The 22,035-nt window shown below is 40.1% G+C and overlaps 1 protein-coding gene across 6 annotated transcripts in view; it reads left to right on the top strand.

Annotated features, from left to right (window-relative positions):
* The first annotated feature begins 10,736 nt into the window (after positions 1–10,736).
* DGKI (diacylglycerol kinase iota) overlaps positions 10,737–22,035 on the top strand; it is a 455,938-nt gene continuing 444,639 nt past the window's right edge. For all 6 annotated transcript variants that reach the window (XR_014266816.1, XM_082472878.1, XM_082472877.1 and 3 more), the window contains exon 1: positions 10,737–20,425. Coding sequence is in view for 5 of the 6 variants with exons in the window: in XM_082472878.1 (XP_082329004.1) it covers positions 20,022–20,425 (404 nt within the window). In the remaining variant the exon portion in view is untranslated. The remainder of the gene's footprint in view (positions 20,426–22,035) is intronic.

The following is a 22,035-nucleotide window of genomic DNA, read 5'->3' as shown; positions in this document are numbered from 1 at the left end:
TACCACCATCACACACACACACACATTTCTCTCCCCATTTGGCCTCTCTTTCATATTACCAGCCTTCCTCAAAGATCTGAATGGCTATTGTCCATTCTCATGCATAAAACAACATTGACGATGTATAATGATTAGTTATAAATTTGAGAGTCAGGGTAAGTGAATGTTCATTTTCGTTTAACCTAGTGTTCTTCAAACTGAGGGCCAAAGGGCTGGGAAATCAATTTCATGTATTTTTAACCAACAATTTACAAAAGAGAAACAATGGAATGGAATAGAATGGGGTTGGGATGGAATGGGATAGAATGGAATTTCACAGAATAAAATAGAAAATATCAGAATGCATTTAGTAGAGATTAACACTGTTTCATGTAACGTTAATTTCAGTTCTGTTTGTGTGTATGTAAGCATTGTTCTGCGTCACAACTTAAAAGTTATGTTTTTCTGAGGGTCCTAATAAAAATGTTTTAAATTCTCAAAAAAAGAGCATTCATGTATAGCACATAGAGTATAACAAATATTTTATAATAACTTTATATGGAGTATAATCTATAAAAATATCGAATCACTATGTTGTACACCTGAACACCACCTGACTATTGTAAGTCAGCTGTACTTCAATTTAAAAAACTGACTGAATTCTCTCTCTTTAAGGAGATCGGATGGTAAGTTAGTGTTTTCTTGTTAGGGTTCCCAAAGGGTAGTATTTGAATACCTGGGACCATTCAAGTTTCTTAAGAGGAAAATATTTCTATGTCCTGACAGGGGAACGTGACTGTACAGGTATTCTGGGATCATGGTGGGGAACGGCACCGGGGAAAGTCTAATCGTTCAGTATGTGGTTTACTTCATCCTCCTGTTTTTGTCCCATGCCTCCCCTCTGTTTTCTTCTGTCTCTGGTGGCTTAAGCTGTGTTCTATTTGGATTATCTCCATCAAAGAACCTCCAAGAATCTTCTAGATGATTTAGCACTTGCTCTCACCCACCATTGCCTAACTGATGTTGTAAAGGCTGACACCAGGGACTGGCCGTGAGTGAGTTTTTCTCTTCTCTGCCCAAACTCCATCCCCCTCTGACATTGCCAAGCCTGCAGTGGTCTCTGATGCTGTTTTCATTGCTCTAGAGGTGCCTGAGTTTTTGCACAAACCAAGGTCATGTAGCTCTGCATGTCTGAAAGGGTAGGTGTTGTTAACAAGAGCCAGAACTTTGGACCCGAATTTTAAAACAATGTCTAATCTGGGGTTTAAAATATATTAGAAGTCCCACTTTCACGTCCTGGGTGAAAAGTGGGAGAGGATGATATGGCAAAGAGGAGACCTCCCATCAGGACTGCATGGCATTTCACACACGTAAGTTTTGCTCCCTTTGCCTTTCCTGGATACCTGATCACAGGAGTCGTGGAGGCAAAATTAAGAGGATGAAGTAGGTGGTAGCAGATAGAGGCAGACCACTTGGTGTAATGGAATGCCTATTTTTAGGTCTAAAACCTTGCCTTTCCAATCATAGATTGAGGAAGCTCTGGCTTGGCAATATATCTAAAAGTTTCTGTTGACACTTTGGAATGTGACTGTCGTGAAGTGAGTGCAAAGTTAGAATCTGCCTCAAGTCATAGGAAGCAAGAGTTCACTCTGCCCTGAGTTAATTGATTCGCGTGTGGAGTAGTCCGTTCCGTTCTGGGTACCGCATTTCAAAATACATATCATAAGCCTTCTTAGGTATTGACAAACTTTATCAAAATGGTTGTATCAATTTACACTTCCACCAGCAATATATATGTTCCTGTTTGCCAATACTCTCACCAATGCTTGATGTGATCTGATTTTAATTTTTGCTACTCTGATGGGTATAAAATGACATCTTGTGGTTATGACTGAACTAAAACACACTTTTTATTCTTTTGAAACATAATGTTTTTATTCTTTTCATGAACATTTAACTTAAACATTTAAAATTAATCAGTATGTTTACTCTCCTCCTGAGCAACCTAAGAACCTCAGCATGCCTTAATTCTGAGCAGTTCTCCAATTTTCATGAAATTTTTGTGCAATATTTTAGTTGAACAGTTGGTCCTCGTGTTTTACAGAGAGCTTATTTGTGAATTTGTCTACTCATTAAAATTTACCTGTATCCCTGAAATCACTCCTCACAGCACTTTCATGATAATTCATGAACTTGTGCAGGACAGCGAAAAATGTGAGTTGCCTGATGCATGTGAACCCAGTGAAGGTTGAACAAGGTGACACTCTGCCTTCTTATTTCAGCACTCATATTGTATACAAGTGTCCTTTTTGTGATCTATTTAGTGTCACGTTTTCTGCATTTTTGTGCTTTTTGGAGTGATTTTGCTGTTTAAAATGGCCCCCAAGCATAGTGCTGAAATTCTGTGTTACTAAGTGCAAAAAAAGCTGTGATTTGCCTTATGGAGAAAGTATATGTTAGAGAAGGTTCATTCAGGCATGAGTTACAGTGCTGTTGGCTATAAGGTCAATGCTAATAAATCAACAATGCAGTACATTCAGAAAAAGGAAGAGGAAATCCTGACCTAGACATGAGTCTACTCGGAAAAGTGCTAAAGTAACATCTATGAGTGATGCAGCTATGGAAAAGGTGGGAGAGCAGCTAAGTTTCTGGATTCATGAGATGAGGATTGATTAAAAAAAAAAGCACAGTAGACATCATTGTTATGAAGCTGGAAGCCAGAGAAATTTATGGTCGCATTACCCAGGGTTAGGATAATGTTAAACCCCTCTCAGCTAGTGCAAGCTGGCTCACACATTTCAAAAAGCTATAGTGTGGCTGGCTCACACATTTCAAAAAGCTATAAGATGTGGAAATTTTTTTAAGTTACAGGAGAGGCAGGTACTGCAGATCAGGCAGCTATGAAAGAATTTTTAAAATACCTGCTAAGGGTTATACAGGAAAAGGGTTAGATGAGGGTCTTGTTCTAAGATTTAATTTGTCTGTAATTGTCTTTTATTTTTCATAAAACTTAAAAGAGAGTTTTGCTGGGTATAAAATTTTATTTTATTTTAATTGCTGCAGGCCTCCTGGAGGGAGAAATGATACCCTCCTTACCTTTCACTTCTTGACTACTTCTACCTAAGAGGCCCAACCGCCTGACTACACTGGTGTTAAGGACGCCACAGGCTGGCTGGCACAAGTAGGCAAAGAAACATCACCAGCCATTTATCACTAGCCATTGAAGGAGATAGAGATGTTTGAAAAGGGGACTTCAGGCTGAATCATCAGATTAGGTTCTTTCTACAGAAGAACTGAAGACAATGTTAATAAAAAATATAATGAGGGCTATTAAGGTTATTTGCTTAACAAATTAGAGTTTGTGGAATCAAAAGAAATTCTGAATTTAAAAATTTATTAGAGGGATACAGAAAGTTTGTTTTCTTTAGCTTTGTCCCCTGACAACCATACCAACATTCCCACAAGATAGTAGTTGAGTTAGCCATTAGCTTCATCCTTTTCAAACTCACAAAACATGTCCAATTCACTTCATTTCCCCCATTTTTTTAGTAGTCTTCATTACTTTCTTCTGAACTCTCTTAAATCTCACCATATCTTCTCTTAGAGTAACGTCAATTTAACCGGCACAGTGGAGCTAGTGTGTTCAATGTGATTACATATCCCTACGGGAGGGCAGAAGTTTCCACCTCATCACCTGCCAGAGTAACACTCAAAGCAAATCACAAAGTCCTTTTGGGCTGTAGGGAACAAATGCATCTCCTTTTGTATGAGTGTTACAGTTTACAGTGTTACAACTTTCTGCGTAATGTGTTTTCTCCTCTTCCTTCCTACTTCCTCCCATCTCAAAGAATTCTTCCAGAGTGGTTTTAATACTACTGTTTCTGTTGTTGTTATTTAATGCTTATTGAGTAATGGAACAGGAAACACATCAATGAGCTCTTGACTACCAGACACAGTTACCCATTAGCTTTGATGAAGTGATGTTCTGGAAAACGTTCAACATTCAGATTGGCAAACGCGCATGAAATTACTTTCGGAGACAGAAAAACATCAAAAGAGCCATATCTATTCCTGAGAGAAGGGGAACACGTGTATGTTTAAGATGGTCTGCGGTTATACCCTTTGAAAGTGTTCTTGATGCCATTCCTCTTTCTTCCCTGAGGCTGATCACCATCTAGAGGGGAAGGAAGGAAGAGGAGAAGGAAGGGAAAGATAGAGAAAGAGAGAGACGGGAGAGAAAAATGAAACAATTCAGTAGTAAGGGCATCATTCAGGCTGCTTTGCTACAGCAAAATATATGATAAGGTGGCAGCCTACCTCAACTCTCCCGTTTCCCCCTCATTCATAGTTCTTATATTGTTGGAGTGAGAAAGAATCTTAGAGAATTTCTATTTCAACTCTTTCATTTTGTAAATAAGATAACTAAATATTAGAGGAGTTAGGTGACTTGCCTGAGGTCACACAACTACTTGTGGTAAAGATAGAGCAAGCGGGGCTCTGGCTTTCTCACCCGGCATCCTTTCCACTACAAAGTCCTTCTGCAAAGGGCTTTGACAATAGAAGGTTTGGTATAGGTTTTCATAGTTGTCATTCTTGTCCAGTTCCCATTTTCCAACTGAAAGGCAGTCAAAAAGTTTGAGTGCTCAGGTGGTATGGTCTGAATGCAGGTGGTCAACGGAACACTATCCACGGTGAGCCAGAAGAACTTCTCTTCATGTCTCAAAATGGCCTACACGTGGACTGAATGCATTTCCTGGTCCCAATAATAATACCTTCTTTAACTCAATAAATTGGTACCTATTGTAAACTTTAAACTTAGACAATGTTATATGTCAATTGTATCTCAATAAAACTGGAAAAAATAAATTGACTGATACAGACTCCAAAGGAGTAAACATTCAGGAAACCTTAATCAGTCAGTTCAGCAACCTCTGACGCGAACAGCTGGTCAATTATAATTCGTGGCAATGGGCATAGTTTCATTGGGTTCTATAGGAGAAGCCATAGAACCATTGAACTTATTGCCTTTAAGTTGCTGTCACTTTAACTTGGTGGAGATACATAGGAAACAATGAAATACTTTATTTAAGTATTAAGTAGATGCTAAGGGAAGTGTACTATAATGTTCCTCAACTGATTCCAAGAAACTAAATCTTCTGTCATTTATCTTCAAAGTTAATTTTTTTGTTTTAATTAACATGGTTGTCTAAAAAATTAGTATATGTCAATTCTGCATGACTTGGATTACCTCTCATTACTAAATGACCTGTAATTTCAGGAGAGCCCCATTTACACCGATCACCAAGTAGCACTGTTTTGTGACTGTGGGCTAATGAGTAAAGAATAGAGGTGGAATTATTTTGTATATGATGCCTTTGTGCTAAGTAAGGCCAAGTGGCATCAGAATGGGCTGCATGAGCAAAGGCTTAATAGTAATTTCAGTATAGACGTATGACCAGAGAGCTGAGTAGTCACAAAGCATCCATCTCAAGAGCCTGCTCTGAGGCGAACACGACCATATTCCTGTTGAAAGTGGTGATTCAGTTTGAGGAAAACAGTGTTATTCATCACACATAAATATTGTGATTTTGAATATTTGGGTTGTGTGCTTTTGTACTGTATTTGAAATTTGGGGGGTGGTCTTTATAACTAATATAAAGACTTTTGCCTTGTTTTGCGAAACATCATTAAAATTATAATAGAAAGAATTTAAGTGAATCTGTGGGAGTCTATAAGAATCTTTTTTTTCCTTTAAGAGAGTTCAGTATATGAGGGAAGACTGAGAGACAGTAGTATAAACTATGAGTCAAATAGGAGTTCAAAGAAATGTAACAGGAGCTGCTTTCACACCACTTGGATAGCAATGTTGGACAAGGAAGGTTACATTACCGCAATCCAATTAAAGACCCGACTCGCTTGAAAGAAAAGGGGAAATGCCCATGTTCTCACGTGCAGCTCCCTAATGGTGGGTTGGCCTGGACGGGCATTGCTGACTGTACTCGGCTCACCAAAGGGACGGTGAGTAATAACAAAGCCAGACCTCTGAGCACTCTGTTATTTTTTTAACATCTTTATTGGAGTATAATTGCTTTACAGTGGTGTGTTAGTTTCTGCTATATAACAAAGTGAATCAGCTATACATATACATACATCCCCATATCTCCTCCCTCTTGCGCCTCCCGCCCACCCTCCCTATCCCACCCCTCTAGGTGGTCACAAAGCACCGAGCTGATCTCCCTGTGCTATGCGGCTGCTTCCCACTAGCTATCTATTTTACGTTTGGTAGTGTATATATGTCCATGCCACTCTCTCACTTTGTCCCAGCTTACCCTTCCCCCTCCCCATATCCTCAAGTTTGCTGCAAGCAAACTCTGGTCCTAAGAGCACGAGCATTTGTCCTCAGGGAACTTTCCTTATTCCAATCAGCATCAGCTGAGGGAGGGAGGCAGAAAATGGAAAACTCTTTGGCAAGTAATTCCACCCTGTAATTCTTCATTATCTTTGATTAATGAAGAGGAAAGAGCAAGCTCCAACGTCCTGAAATCTGGTACAGGGATTGCATCTTAGTGTAGAAGCTCCATCAAGAAATTATTTCTTCCCTTGCCTTGCAATTGCCCCTACCTGACTCCTACTCATTTGAACTCATCTTCTTAGGAGAATTTATTTTCCTTGCTCAAGGTCTGAGACTTAAAGTCAAAGACAGATTGAATAATTGTGGTCTCAGCATAAATTTATTTTAATTTTTTATTTTAATTTATTTTATTCCCTCAAGCATGGTTTTTAACCCCTTGTTTCAGAGGATTTCTACAAGCAGTTTTTAAAAAATTTTTTTTATTGTGGTAAAAAAGAATAACATAAAATTTACCATCTTAATCATTTATGTTTCAGTAGCGTTAAGTATATTTACATTGTTGTGCAGTGAATCTCCAGAACTTTTTCATCTTGCAAAACTAAAACTCTGTATTCATTAACATTCAAATAACTCCTCATTTCCCCCTCCTCCTAGCCCCTGGCAACCACCATTCTATTTTCTGTTTCTGTGAATTTGACTATTCTGGGTATCGCAAATAAGTGGAATCATACAGTATTTGTCTTTTAGTGACTGGCTTATTTCATTTAACATAATGGCCTTAAGGTTCATTTATGTTGTAGCATATATCAGGATTTCCTTCCTTTTTAAGGGTGAATAATATTCCATTGTATGTATAGACCATATTTTGTTTTTCCATTCATCCACTTGGGTTACTTTCAACTCTTGGCTATTGTGAATAGTGCTGCTATGAATGTGGGTGTGTAAGTATCTCTTTGAGATCCTGCTTTCAATTCTTTTTGGATATATACCCAGCAGTGGAATTGCTGGGTCATATGATAGTTTTATTTTTAATTTTTTGAGGATTTGCTGCAGTATTTTCCATAGTGACTATACCATTTCACTTTCCCACCAACAGTGGACAAGGGTTCCAATTTTTCCATATTCTTACCAACAGCTTGTTATTTTCTGGGTTTAAAAAAATTTTTTTAATAGTAGCCATTCTAATGCATATGAGATGAAACCTCATTGTGGTTTTGATTTGCATTCCTCTAATGATTAGTGATAGTGAGCATCTTTTTATATGCTAGTTGGCCATTTGTATATCATCTTTGGAGAAATGTTCATTTAAGTCCTTTGCCCATTTTTTAATCAAGTTATTTGTTGTTTTGTTGTTGAGTTGTATAAGTTCTTTATATATGCTGGATATTAGCCCCTTATCAGATATACGATTTGCAAATATTTTCTCTTATTCTATAGGTTGCCTTTTCACTTTGCTGATTCTGTCCTTTGATATACAGAAGTTTTAAATTTTGATATAGTCCAATTTATCTATTTTTACTTTGTTACCTGTACTTTTGGTGTCATATCTAGGGCATATTTGCCAAATCCAATGGTATGAAACTTTTCCCCTGTGTTTCTTTTTAAGAGTTTTATAGTTTTAGGTCTTTCTTACTTTTTTGGTCTTTGAACCATTTTTAGTTAATTTTTCTATAAGTGTAAGTGTTATGGATTGAATGTTTGTGTCCTCCCAAAATTCATATATTGAAACCCTAACCACCAACGTAGAAGGTGGGGCCTTTGGGAGGTAATTAGTTTTATAGGAGGTCATGAGGGTGGAACCTCCATGATGAGATTAGTGTTCTTATAAGAAGAGGAAGAGACATCAGAGCTCCCTCTCTCTGCCGTGTAAGAATACAGGCAGAAGGAGGATGTTTACAAACCAGGAAGAGGTCTGTCACTAAGAACCGATTTGCTGATACCTTGATCTTGGACTTCCCAGCCTCTAGAACTGTGAGAAATAAATGTCTGTTATTTAATCCACCAAGCCTATGATATTTTGTTACAACAACTAGGGCTGACTAAGCAAGTTCAAATTCATTCTTTTGCATGTGGATAGACAGTTTTTCCAATGACCTTTGTTGAAGAGATTATCCTTTACCCATTGAATGATATTAGCACCCTTGTTGAAAATCATTTGATCATATATGTGAAGGTCTACTTCTGAGCATTTTTTTCTGTTCCATTGTGTTATATGTCTGCCTTTATGCCAGTACTACACTCTTTTGGTTACTATAGCTTTGTAATGAACTTGAAATCAGGAAGTATGAGACCTCCAACTTTGTTTTTCTTTTGCAAAATTGTTTTGGCTATTCAGGGTTCTTTGAAATTCCACAGTACATTTTAAGGTAAATTTTTCTATTTCTGCAAAAAGTGTCCCTGGAATTTTGATAGGGATTGCATTAAATCTGTAGATTGCTTTCGGTAGTATTGACATCTTAACAATATTAAGTCTTCCAATTTGTGAACACAAGATGTCTTTCCATTTATTTGTGTCTTCTTTAATTTCCTTCAACAACATTGTGTAGCTTTCAGTGTATAAGTCTTTCACCTCCTTGGTTAAATTTATTCCTAAGTATTTTATGCTTTTTGATGCTATTGTAAATAAAATTGTTTTCTTACTTTTATTTTCTGATTGTTCATTGCTGGTGTGTAGAAATGCAACTGATTTTTGCATGTTGAATTTTTATCCTGAAACTTTGCTGAATTGATTGATTAATTCTAACAATTTTTTTTTGTATGTGGAACTTCTGGATTTTCTACACATAAGATCATGTTGTATGCAAACAGAGATAATTTTACTTCTTCCTTTTCAATTTGGACACACCTTTTACTTCTTTTTCTTGCCTAACTGCTCTGGCTAGAACTTCCAGTACTATGTGGAATACAAGTGGCAAAAGCAGGCATCCTTGTCTTTTTCCTGATTGTAAAGAAAAAGCTTTCAGTCTTTTGCCATTGAGTATTATGTTAGCTCTGGTTTTTTGTTTGTTTGTTTATTTGCTTTAATATGTGAGCTTTGTCATGTTGAGGTTTCCTTCTATCTCTAGTTTCTTGGGTGTTTTTTAAAAATCATCAAAAGGTGTTCAATTTTATAAGATACCTTTTCTATGCCAATTGAGGTAATCAGATTTCCCCCCCTTCATACTGTTAATGTGATGTATTACAGTGATTTTCATATGCTGAACCATCCTTACATTCCAGGAATAAATCCCACTTGGTCATGGAGTATAATTCTTTTAATGTGTTGCTGAATTCTGTTTCCTAGTATTTTGTTGAGGATTTTTGCATCAATATTCATCAGGGATATTGGCCTATAACTTTCTTATAGTATCTTTGTCTGACTTTGACTCAGGGTAATGCTGGCACTATAGAATGAATTTGGAAGTGTACCCTCCTCTTCAATTTTTTGGAAGTATTTGAGGAGAATTGGTATTAATTCTTCTTTAAATGTTTGATAGAATTCACCAATGAAGCCCTCTGGTCCTGGGCTTTTCTTTGCTGAGAGTATTTTGATTACCAGTGCATCTCATTACTAGTTATAGGTCTGGTCTGTTCAGATTTTCTATTTCTTCATAATTCAGTCTTGGTAAATATAACAAGTATTCTTGATTTAACCTCTCCCTTGCATAACTTGTGTTTGATTAGCAGGAATTTGATATACTAGATATGGAAGTTTTGAGCAACAGTTTATGACATATAGATAAGACCATGTTAAATTCCATTAGGTTCTTTCTCAAAGTGTCTGTAACTTACCCCCCAGCCTCATCTACCTCCACTTCTCCCTTGCTCCTCCATTCCAAGTCTATGCCATATCAAAGTATTTGGCATTTTTCAGCACACCTGGTTCTTTTTATTATTCTGCACTTTTGCAATGTACTATTTCTGGATGGTGAAATTCCACTCAAATCTTCAGAAGTAAGGCAAAAGTCTCTTCTTCCCTGGGCTCCTCAGACATCATCTGTTAGGTCCTCCAAGATCATACTCCAAGACATTTGGAATCTAGTAGAACGTAAAGCACATATCAATATCGCTTATAATTATTATCCTGTCGTTCACCCCACAAGACTCTGATCCTCACAGAGTAGTGTATTATCCCCAACTTATCTTTGAAAACAGTACCTAGCACAGTGTCCAGTATAGCAGTACTGAATGACTACTTAATAGATGCTTATTTAATGAATAAATGTTTATTGTGGGGAATGAATAACATTAAAGAAGACCTGAACACTATCCTTGTTCTCCACTGACTAGCTATGTGAACTTCGGTGAGTCACTTAACTTCTCTAGGTGTTTCTTCATTTCTGAAATGAAAGGTGGGGACAGATAATCTCCTAAATTCCTCCCAGCTCTGACATTGTATTATTGCCATTTTTAGTTGTGCAAAAGACAATCTTAATCATTAAGATAATTTTGTTGTCCGTGACATGCAAGGGAAATGAAAACAAAATCAAATTTGTTTAAGTCATTTGACTGTACATTGCATGTTCATTCTTGAGAGTAACCATTCTAATCTTAATGAGCTTTCCCAATATTACAAAAATTCATCTGTTTTCTGAGTTAAAATGTTTTATGACATTTATTTAAATTAAATATCTATTTAAATTTACACTGATTCTAAACCAAAAGTTTATGATACTTCTGTCCCTGGTAGGGATACAAAAAGATATTTTTGAAAGAACATGGTATTTAATGAAATAATATTTATCATCTAAAATGTCTTACAATTATAAGTATAAAATTATAACAGTATAAATAATTTTGAAAAAATTGAGTCATCTCAAAACCAATTATTTTTCTACTTGTGCATTCCTTTTCTGCCTTATATACCCATATTTTATATAGTTTCAATAATGATGTTATTCAACTTCATATCACAGTGTTTTCATTTAGTACATCATCAGCAATTTGTATGACAAATTTGCATGGATCCATAACTATTATTTGGGGGATCTGCATAATAGTCCTTCAATGGACATTGAAAATTTTACTTATTTTCCTGTTGTTTATCTGTTAGATCACTTCCTCATCATTATAAATCATTCTACAACAAATATTTTCCTTTCCTTACTTCTTCTTACTTGGGATTTTTACTTAAGATACATTTTAGAATTGGAATGATTTGATTAAAGAGTAATATTATTAACTTCATAGTTAACTTTGGAAATTATTCACAAAATACAATTGGGGAAGGGGCTCTAACTGAACTACCCCATTTGATTTAGGTTATTATGAATATTTCAACCAATATATTGATTTTTTTCCTGAATTCATTTGTGCCAACTAAAAGTTAGAAATGCATTTAGCTGCAAGCAAATAAAAAATCCAGTCAACAGTGGCTTATACAGATAGGAGTTTAATTTTCTTTTATAATAAAAAGTCTAGTGATAGATGAACTGTCTTGGGCTAGCAACTCCTCAAGGAAGTCATTAGGGACCAATGCGCATCACAACTGACTTTTCCATTCTTAGTAAATGATTTGCATCTTCATGGTTGTAAAATGGCTATTACACATCTAGGCCCTGAATTGAAGAAGGAAGATGGGCAAAGGACTGAAAGGGCAAATTATCTTTCTGTACTAGTAAAACATTCTCCCAGAAGCCTCATCTGGTTATTTTGGCTTCAATCTCATTGTTCAGAACCAGGTCACATAGTCACACTTCACTGCAGGGCAGTTTGGGAAGGAGTATTTTATTTGTATATCTCTGTAGTCTAGGAAGATGAGGGAGAAAGGGGACATGAATGACTTTTGAATAAAAAGGCTTTGGGGTCTGCCACATGGCTTTCATCACTTTCAGTAAAAAAGAAAGGAAATGGTTTTCATTTATTACAATTAAATAGTAAACTCTTTCAGGAAATTTACTGAATTGTATCCATCTTTGAATCCTCAGCATTAGCATACTGTTTCTATAGGAGAGGCTGAAGAAGTGTTCGTAATATGTTGAAAAAGGAAGGATATGATTTTTGGAAATTAGGATGGGTTAATTAAAAAGTCACATTAGATTAGCCTCATTTTCTTTGATAGGGTTTCTTGTCTGATACTTTGGGGAAATGTAATAGAAATAGAGTACTGCACATAGTCCCTCAATTGAAATTTGTCCACAAAGAGAGAAATGCAGATAAAAGTTCAGCTCAATGTTTTAATTTGGATTTTAATAACTATTCACAGAAGTTAGTGATTAATAGACCACTAGAATGTTTAGCACCAAAAGAGCAGAAAGAGAGAGGTCTTCAGTTTTTCCCTGATGAATTGCTAGCGCCTAGAACAGTATATATCACTGTTTAGTGATTGCCTGTAAAACCAATGACTATCAGCCTGGATCGAGGTTTCTAGGGATACACCATTCATTCTGTTTCTGACCTTATCCTTTTCAGGAAGTTTATCGGCAACTTCACAGTATATTGCAGATCAGATCTGCTCTTGACAGAGAATCAGGAGGGATTGTGAATGCAATGAATGACATACTTCAGATCCCCAAGACTCTTGGATGGGTGAATGATGGTCAGAACACAGCAAGGGGAAATTTAATGAAAATAAATGTTAATTCCTTCAATTTGGCCCCCAAACCAGCTGCTCAAGTACAAGAACATTGTAAATTATGTTATTTCTTCTGGGTGCACAAACAGAGTAAGGAATAATAACGAAAACTGAGAAGAAATTTATGACATACCCTGTTGAAAATGACATACCCTGCTGAAAATGACTGAGTTGTCTTAGAAAGTAGTGACTCCCCATAACTTCAGTTGTTCAAGGCTGAAAAGATCATGTGAAGGGATGCTGTGGGAGTACTGTGCGTGGATGGAAGGCTGGATTGGATGAGTTTAAGACCCCTTTCATCCTGGAGAAAGAATAGCTCTATTATAATTTAAATCTAGGTTAGAGACTGCCCATGCTAACAAGTTCCTATTAATTCCTATCAATAGAACCTAAAAGATTGTTCTCCATTCTATTTCAACAGGTATCCATATTTTGTATGGCAGCTTCATATTTTGTATGCAATGGTATAAGCCTGAGAATCTTGGGTTTTTTAACACACAGTCCTCGTACAGATCTCTCCTTTCCTTATTGCCTAGTAAATTTACAATCCCAGCACCTTCCTGACTGGCCCTCTGATTTTCTTTCTAGGCCCATGAATGTTAGATAACATTTATTCATTCATTCAATAAACATTTTTAATGTACCTACTGTATGTCTCGTAGTTTTGTTGAAGACATTAGCTAAGATAGAGCTCATGTTCTAATAAGAGGAGAAAACAAAGAAGTAAATAGACAGTACAATTTAGACAGTGAGAAGTGCTATGAATTTAAGAAAAAAACACACAGTTTTGTGTCAGCTATGGCTAAGAAGGGCATTTTAGGGAGTGTCAGGGAGGCTTCTTTGAAAACGTGACATGAGAGGTAAGACCTGAACGATGAGAAGAAGCAGAGTGTCCAGGACCCAGTTTATGTACGTCTCCAGAATGATTGGCCCCTCCTGTCCCCCCAACCTATTGTTTCTTTTCTGCTTAATGGAGAGCCTCCACCATTGACATTGACGTTGCCTCATATCCTACCTCTGCCAGCTGTCTCAGCCTCCCCCAAGAAGGGCTGGACTCAGGGAGTGGCAGGAAGCTCAACAACTTGATGCTCAGGCTCAACGGGTCTCTATTTTTAGAGTTTCCTCCCATCACTTCCAGAAAGGACTAAGAAGTCCGGCTGTGTGGCAGGATGCTGGGTTCCCCAGGAACATAACCTGGAAGGGAGAGTGAGTCAATTCCCTAAGGGACAAACTTCAACCAATGAGAAACAGGAGTCAGGAGACAGGAAGAAACTGGCAGAGAAATTCCCCTTCTTCCTGCAGACAGAATGTTCCCAGATACAGTGATGATGTAAGTTCTGTCTGGACGAAGTTCTGGTGACCAAGCAACCAGGTATGTTTATTTGTGAGGATGCAGCCATCTCATACTCACCACCTTGAATTTATTTTCCCTCTTTTCCTGCCTTACTTCTCTTTTCCCTTCATAACGTCCTGGGACTACAATTCTCCATAAAGCCTTGGCTTGTAAGCTTTGCCTAAGAATGTGTTTTCTAGGGAACCCATGCAAAAACAAACATCATGTAAAAATATTGGGGTAGAGCCAAGGTTTCTGAACTCCATGGAGGAGCTCAGCTCTCTGCCGTGAATTCACAGGGGCATTGAAGGATATTTAAAATTTTCAGGGCAAACAGTGATACTCAACCTCTGTTAGACACCATGCAAACTACTATAGGTAGTTGACAGTTTCCACACTGGATCATGTTACATTTTTTTCACTGACATTATTATCTTGGCAGAGCTGGGGGTTCAGTGGTTGCTCTGATAAAAAGCAAAGTGGTACCTATTATGATTCCAAGGTTTGAGAAGTTGTATCGTGCCCATTACTATCTCATTAGTAAGTAATTGGGGCTATTTAAGGATGAAATAAAACATTATTTTTTTCCTTTCAATTTATATGTATCACTTTTTTAAACAGCAACGAATGTTGTTAAGGCATAAATGGTTATTAAATCGTTAGCACTTAACTACCTAATAAACCTAAATGTTCGGTTCTTCTTTTGGTCTAGAGGTTCCAGGAAAAATAATTACTGCAATGCTAAGTGTTCTGTAAACTGAGAAAGTTTGGGAATCTTTGAGGCAGAGCATTCCAGGCAGCAAAAGTAGAAAGTATAAAGGTGGTAGGCAGGAATAAGCTTACACACGTCAGCTCCAACCTGGAAACTTCCTTTCCTTTTTTCCTTTACTGACAATATTTTCCAAAGCTCTATTAACCTTAGATTGGTCTTTAAATAACTTAGACCCTAAATGGTATGTGTTTGTGTGTGTGTATGTGGTATATGTGTGTTTTGTGTGGTTTATGTGTGTTACTTGCTTTCTAAAAAAAAAATGATTCTGTATTATTTCCTGAAAATTCTTAATCACTACATACATTTAAAAAAGGTTAGACATGATGTTCTCTTTATTACTTGTCTTGCTGGCTAATCTAAACTCTAAAAAAATTTTTTTTTTTCTTTCTTTAAAATTTCATGCTTGAGGCTGTTTTGATCAGGCCTAGAATTTGGGAGACTCAAGTTTGATATGTAAGGCTGCGCTGATACCTATGTTAGAATGAACAATAATTAATAATAGAAAGATAAGGTAAGGAACCCACTAGTGGGGCTTTGGGTCCAGTGATGGAGATTTTTTCCAGGGGAGGTCTGAGATGAGAAGCAGCATATTTCAGTATACCCAGAGAAGCTCATTTTCTTGTTTATGTACTTACGTTCCTCAAAATCATACATGATACGTTTTTAAACCTGAACGTCAATTTATTTTCCTGTGATTGGAGTGCTTTTGACCTATGCCCAAGGATTCCACTTTTTAGAGTCAAGGTAACTAAGAAGTTGAATGAATAATTACAAGGTTGCTTAGTGACCACTGAAAAACAAGAAGGAAAATAAATTGTCTGAAAGGATAACTGATATTTTAAGTAACTTCTCAGAAGGCCACCCCACAAAAAGAATTCATTTGTCTTATGCTGGAACTATTTGTGCTTCTATGGTGTAAGTTTCTTTCTTTCTCTCTGTCTTAAAATCCAGTGCGTGTTCAGTGATCTTTTCTTTTTTTAACCTTATTTTCCTTTGTGTAGCAGCCCATTTTTGTTGATAGACTCTTTTTTTTTTAACATCTTTATTGGAGTATAATTGCTTTACAATGGTGTGTTAGTTTCTGCTTTATAACAAAGTGAATCAGCTATACATATGCATATATCCCCATATCTACTCCCTCTTGCATCTCCCTCCCACCCTCCCTATCCCACCCCTCTAGGTGGTCACAAAGCACCGAGCTGATCTCCCTGTGCTATGTGGCTGCTTCCCACTAGCTATCTATTTTACATTTGATACTGTATATATGTCCATGCCACTCTCTCACTTTGTCCCAGCTTACCCTTCCCCCTCCCCATGTCCTCAAGTCCATTCTCTACGTCTGCGTCTTTATTCCTGTCCTGCCCCTAGGTTCTTCATAACCTTTTTTTTTTTAGGCTCCATATATATGTGTTAGCATACGGTATTTGTTTTTCTCTTTCTGACTTACTTCACTCTGTATGACAGATTCTAGGTCCATCCACCTCACTACAAATAACTCAATTTTGTTTCTTTTTATGGCTGAGTAATATTCCACTGTAAACATGTGCGACATCTTCTTTATCCATTCATCTGTCGATGGACACTTAGGTTGCTTCCATGTCCTGGCTATTGTAAATAGAGCTGCAATGAACATTTTGGTACATGACTCTTTTTGAATTATGGTGTTCTCAGGGTATATGCCCAGTAGTGGGGTTGCTGGGTCGTATGGTAGTTCTATTTTTAGTTTTTTAAGGAACCTCCATACTGTTCTCCATAGTGGCTGTGTTAATACACTCTTTAAACATGCAAATACACACCTGATTGGTCCATCTGGCTTTCCTGTTAGCCTGGAAGACATTCTGTCTCCTGTTGGTATATATTTATTTAATCAGGCAAAACTCAAGATTCTAGCTAAGGCCACTCAACTCTGACTGATTATCACTGTTTTCTTATGTATCTTTCCTGAAATATTATATTTGTAGCTATCCTCTCTTTTTCTGTAAATGGTAGCATACTAAGTACTCTGAACCCTGTTTTTTTTTAGTTATATTTTTGAGATTGTTTTATATCAATACCTTATCAGTTTGCCTTATTCCTCTTAATGACTGCAGAGAATTCCATTATTTGGGTGAATGATAATTTAAGTAATTAGTCCTATATTAACAAACATTTACATTGTTTTTAGTCTTAAATTTTTAGTGTACACTTTCAAGGATATCAGAGAACAGATTCCTAGAAGCATAATTGCTAGGTCAATTAGGTTGGCATTTCAAATATTGGTGGATCGCTCCAAATTTCCTATACCAAACTCTACCAACAATTTGAGAAAGTGTTGGTTTTCCTGCCTCCTCAGCCAATACATCTATTTTCAAATTGTTTATTCTAAAAAAATGGCATCATATTATAGTTTAAAATTGAATTTATTTTAATTTTAATTTAATTTTTTTATTGAAGTATAGTTGATTTACAATGTTGTACCAATCTCTGCTGTACAGCAAAGTGACTCAGTTATACATGTATAGACATTCTTTTTTTAATATTTTTTTCCATTATGGTTTATCACAAGATATTGAATATAGTTCTCTGCGCTATACAGTAGGACCTTGTTGTTTATCCATCCTATATATAATAGCTTGCATCTGCTAATCCCACACTCCCAGTCCTTCCCTCCCCCATCTCCCTCCCCCTGGCAACCACAAGTCTGATCTCTATGTCTATGAGTCTGTTTCTGTTTTGCAGATATGTTCTTTTGTGTTGTATTTTAGATTCCACATATAAGTGATATCATGTGGTATTTGTCTCTCTCTTTCTGACTTACTTCACTTCGTATGATAATCTCTAGTTGCATCCATGTTCCTGCGAATGGCGTTACAGTATTTCATTCTTTTTTATGGCTGAGTAGTATTCCGTTGTATAAATATACCACATCTTCTTGATCCATTCGTCTGTTGATGGACATTTAGGTTGTTTCCATGTAGTTAGCTAGGCTGATATTAGGGATGGGAGGAGCTCAGAAAAGGAGGCAGTGGACCCATGCATGCAAAGATGGGAGCAGAGAGAGCAGAGAGCCTCTGGGACTGGTACACAGTCCAGTTCAGAGCGGCACTCTCAGGAAAGGGTGGAGGGGAAGTGGGCAGGGCTGGCACACCACCCACTAATGTGGCCTTGAAAATCAGTGAAGGGGTTAATTGAACTTTGCCCTAACGACAATATGATGTAATTGGAATACTTTTAGGTAGAGGAAAACATATCAGAGGTCTCTGGGGGGTTGAGCTAGAGAATTGATTGGAGGACGTATGGAGAGTTGTCTAGCAGGAAGGAGGAGTTAGGAAGCTGTCTAGTAATTCAGGTAAGATGACATTTCCTTGTTGTTACGATACACTAGGTAGTCACAGACCTCATTTAACATGACTGTTGAAGCACCTAATATGCCCATTCTCCTCTTAAAATGGAACACGCTGCATGGGGGGTGGTGGGGGGTTGGGGGGTGGGAAGCAAAGACCTATAATCAGGCTCCCTGGGTGTAATATCTGGTTCTGCCAATTTCTAGTTGCATAACATAAGCCTGAGCAACGGGGACCATACATTTGAGGGGTAGTGTAAAAAGCACAGAGATAGGCATGTGCAGTGCTTAGCACATCTGTAACGTAAAAACCAGGGCTTAATAACCACTAGCTGTTTTTTAAATTATTTTTATTATTATTACCTTTCCTCACTCCACTCTGGAAATGCCCTGACCCTTGGCTTATGCTAATGTACACATGCAGCAAATTACAGAATGAGGGAGTTGAGAGAGATCTGAGGTATCTTATTCAATCTCCTAATTCTTTCTAGTCGTGAGAAAATAAAGGGGGGGGGGAATCAAGCAACTTGTTTGGGGTCAGCAACACCGACCTGAAATTCTTCCCTGGTCTGGTTCTCTCATTGCCTGTCCATGTATTGAATACGTATGTATTTTGGTTACTACACTTAGCCTTCAGTATAAATCTTTCTCGTGTTTGTTGACAGCAGTGATTCTTGCGTGAAAATTCCTAATTTGGAAAACTATCTGTCTCACACACTTTGTTGCACATCATTCAAACCCCATAGAGTTTTCAATAACCTTAGAAACAAAAACAAGAGAGCGGTGGACAATTAAATCTGCAGAGACGGCAAGCTTGGCTTTGTGTCTGTAGTGGGGTCCGCAGAGGTTGGAAGCCCCTCCTCGAGCGGGCCCTTACTTTCCTTTCCGCTCTGCCGCCGCAGCGCCCAGCGCTCACGTCCTCACTTTGCCTCCTGGATTCTCTCAGTCTTTCTGCTTCGCTGAGGGGCCTGTGATCCGATTCAATCTATGAACAGCTGTTTAGGAAGATCTTTCTATGTGTGTAAGGAAGGCTCTGGGCTGGGGGATTCAGGGATGAAAGGGTCCCAGCCCTCGCCCCGAGAGAGGAGGTAGGCGCTTCGCCTGCATCGTAAACTGGACCTCCTCCTCATGCCTTAATTTACCCTGTTTAATTTACGAATTCTCCCCCAGGTTCGCACCGACCACGCGCCCGCTGCATTCCCCCCGAGGTTTCCCACGGTCGGGAGGCTTCTGCCAGGCTCCGGCTCTGCACGGTCGGGCAGCGGCGGTGGGGAGAATGCCGCCCCGGACATCAGGCATCAGGGGACGGGCACCAAGGTGGGCGCTACCGCTCCCGGGCCGGCTGCCTGGGCAGGGCACCTCTCCCTTCCCGGTGTCCGCTTCCTCGTGTCTTAACCGGGGTGCGGCACGCTGTCCTCCGAATTTCCCTCCGGAGCTCTCCTCTCTTGCTGCCAGTGTCCACGCCCCCAGCCCGGCGCCTCCTCATCCCCTGCCCTCTGCCCACCTCTCCGGCGACCCGACACCTCAGGGCAGAGTTCCGGTTCGGCCCTGGCCGGTGCCCCCGATTTAGGAAAAGGCCAGGGGGACGGGAGGGCGCGGGTTTGCAGCGGGGAGGGAGGGGGAGGCGGAGGGAGGTGGCCTCTGATTGGTCGGGGAGGGGGAGTGGAGGCACGGAGTTTCCCACAATGCCCCGGTGCGGGGCCGCCGCGGATGGATGCTGCGGGAAGGGGCTGCCATTTGCCGCCCCTGCCAGCGGCGCGCAGACCTGTTCGCCCTCCGGCGGTGGCGGCCGCCGTCAGCGCTGTTCGTCTGTCCGGCTTCTGCAGCGGCGCCGCCTCGGCTCCCTCCGCGGCCGCCGGAGCGGTCGCCATGAACCCCAGCTCCTCGGCGGCAGAGGAGAAGGGGGCAACGGGCGGCAGCAGCAGCAGCGGAAGCGGCGCCGGGAGCTGCTGCCTGGGCGCCGAGGGCGGTGCGGACCCGAGGGGCGCGGGGGCAGCGGCGGCGGCTGGGGCCGCTGCCCTGGAAGAGCCCGGGGCCGCCGGCCCGAACGAGAAAGACGAGGCGCTGGAGGAGAAGCTGCGGAACTTAACTTTCCGGAAGCAGGTCTCGTACAGGTAGGAACGCGAGCCCGGCAGCCGGGAGGCAGGTGCCGCCGCGGGGCGCGAGACCCGCTCTGCGCCCTCGAAAGGCGCTTCCTCGGACTTGGGGGCACCTGGAGCCCTCTCTCTCTCTCTCTGCCTCCCTCCCTCCCTCTCTCTCTCCTTCTCCCTCCCCGTTCTGGGCTATGTGTTCACTTCTCATCCCAGCCTTCTGGGCTGGAGGGAAGCTACGTGCGCCAGGTTTCCCCCCCGGAACTGGAGAGAAGACTGGGTCCCTGAGGTCAGAACAACAACAGTAAAAATGCGTGTGTGTGGGGGGGGGGTGGTGCGGAGCGGGGTGCACACACACATATGCCAGGTTTTCTTGAGAGAAGTCCTCAAAGTTGTCCCTACGCCGGGGTCATCTTCAACCACTCCCCCTACCTTGCCGATTTTACTGGGTGCACCTTTGGCACTAACTTGATACTTGAGATCACGGACAGGCAGAAAAGAACAGCGTTCTATCCTGAAGAGAAATCCTTATGGAAGTTGGACCTGCATTGAAATATCCCATTAAGGAAGAGTCGTTGTGAATCTATGTCTGTAGATACACAACTGGTTCCGGAGGGTCACACGTACACGTGGTCTCTCCCTCTCTCCTGGGTGTGCTCAGAAGGACGACTTGGGAAGCCTGCTGGCAAACAAGGGGTGGGGGAGAGAATGGGGCCGTGCTTGCCCCTAGGATGGGTGTATTTACAAGACAAGGACAGTGTGGGATAAATGGCCTCTGAATGATGCCAAAAGACTACCCCCAATTGTGTCAGGATTCACGAATGAGAAATGAGGATCCAGTAGGTTCTCTCCTCCCCCCTGCCCCCCCACCTTCAGGCAAGAATAAAGATATTGATAGATTTGGAGAGTTTTGGAGACCCTTACTGCTTGTTAATTTTAAAAGTTGAGGTGATAAACAAGCATAGAATTACAAAGATGTGCACTTCCTTGGCTTTGGAGTATTTCTTGAAAAGGGGTCAGTAAAAGCATCCTTGTGACCCTCCTCATTTTAAGTTAGCAGTCCTTTCCAGAAATGCTTATAAAGTTTTAAGCCTGTCACACCATGTGGTGTTATGTAAGCAAAAGCAGATGACAGAGGTGCGTGGGTTTGTGAGGGTGTGTGTTGTATTTCTGGGAGCATGTGTGTGAATCACCGGGATCCCCACTGGCATTGCCTGGACTGCAGGCCCCGGTCACTAGGGCATGTGCTCTGTGTCTCAGTGTTGGCTCCTGACGACTCCGAAACGGCCTTCCTGGGGAGGTGTTACTCCCTCATCCCCCACGTGCAGTTTGTTCACTGTGCATTGAGGGAGTTTCCCACCTGACTTGCTCTTTTAGTTACTCATGTAGATCAGGACAAAATGGATCTTTCTCTTTATATTTCTGGTTTCTAAAAATAGACACGTGGTGGAGAGTGAGGTAGCTCTAGGGAGGTATGCTAGGACACAGGCAGTTCTACTTCTTAGCTATGGTGGCCTGTCTGGCCCTTAGGGGACCAGGGGCTACATTCAGCCTAATTTAGGAGCTGCGAGTTGGAGGGGACGGTTGATAATGCAGAGCACATTGTGGGTCTGGGCTCCTGGGCCCAGAATCGT

Source organism: Balaenoptera physalus (genome assembly GCF_965194825.1).
Source record: "Balaenoptera physalus genome assembly, chromosome: 8".
In the NCBI taxonomy this organism is placed as follows: domain Eukaryota; kingdom Metazoa; phylum Chordata; class Mammalia; order Artiodactyla; family Balaenopteridae; genus Balaenoptera; species Balaenoptera physalus.
The sequence above is the reverse complement of the archived record's forward strand: the minus strand, read 5'-3'. Positions and strand labels throughout refer to the sequence as shown.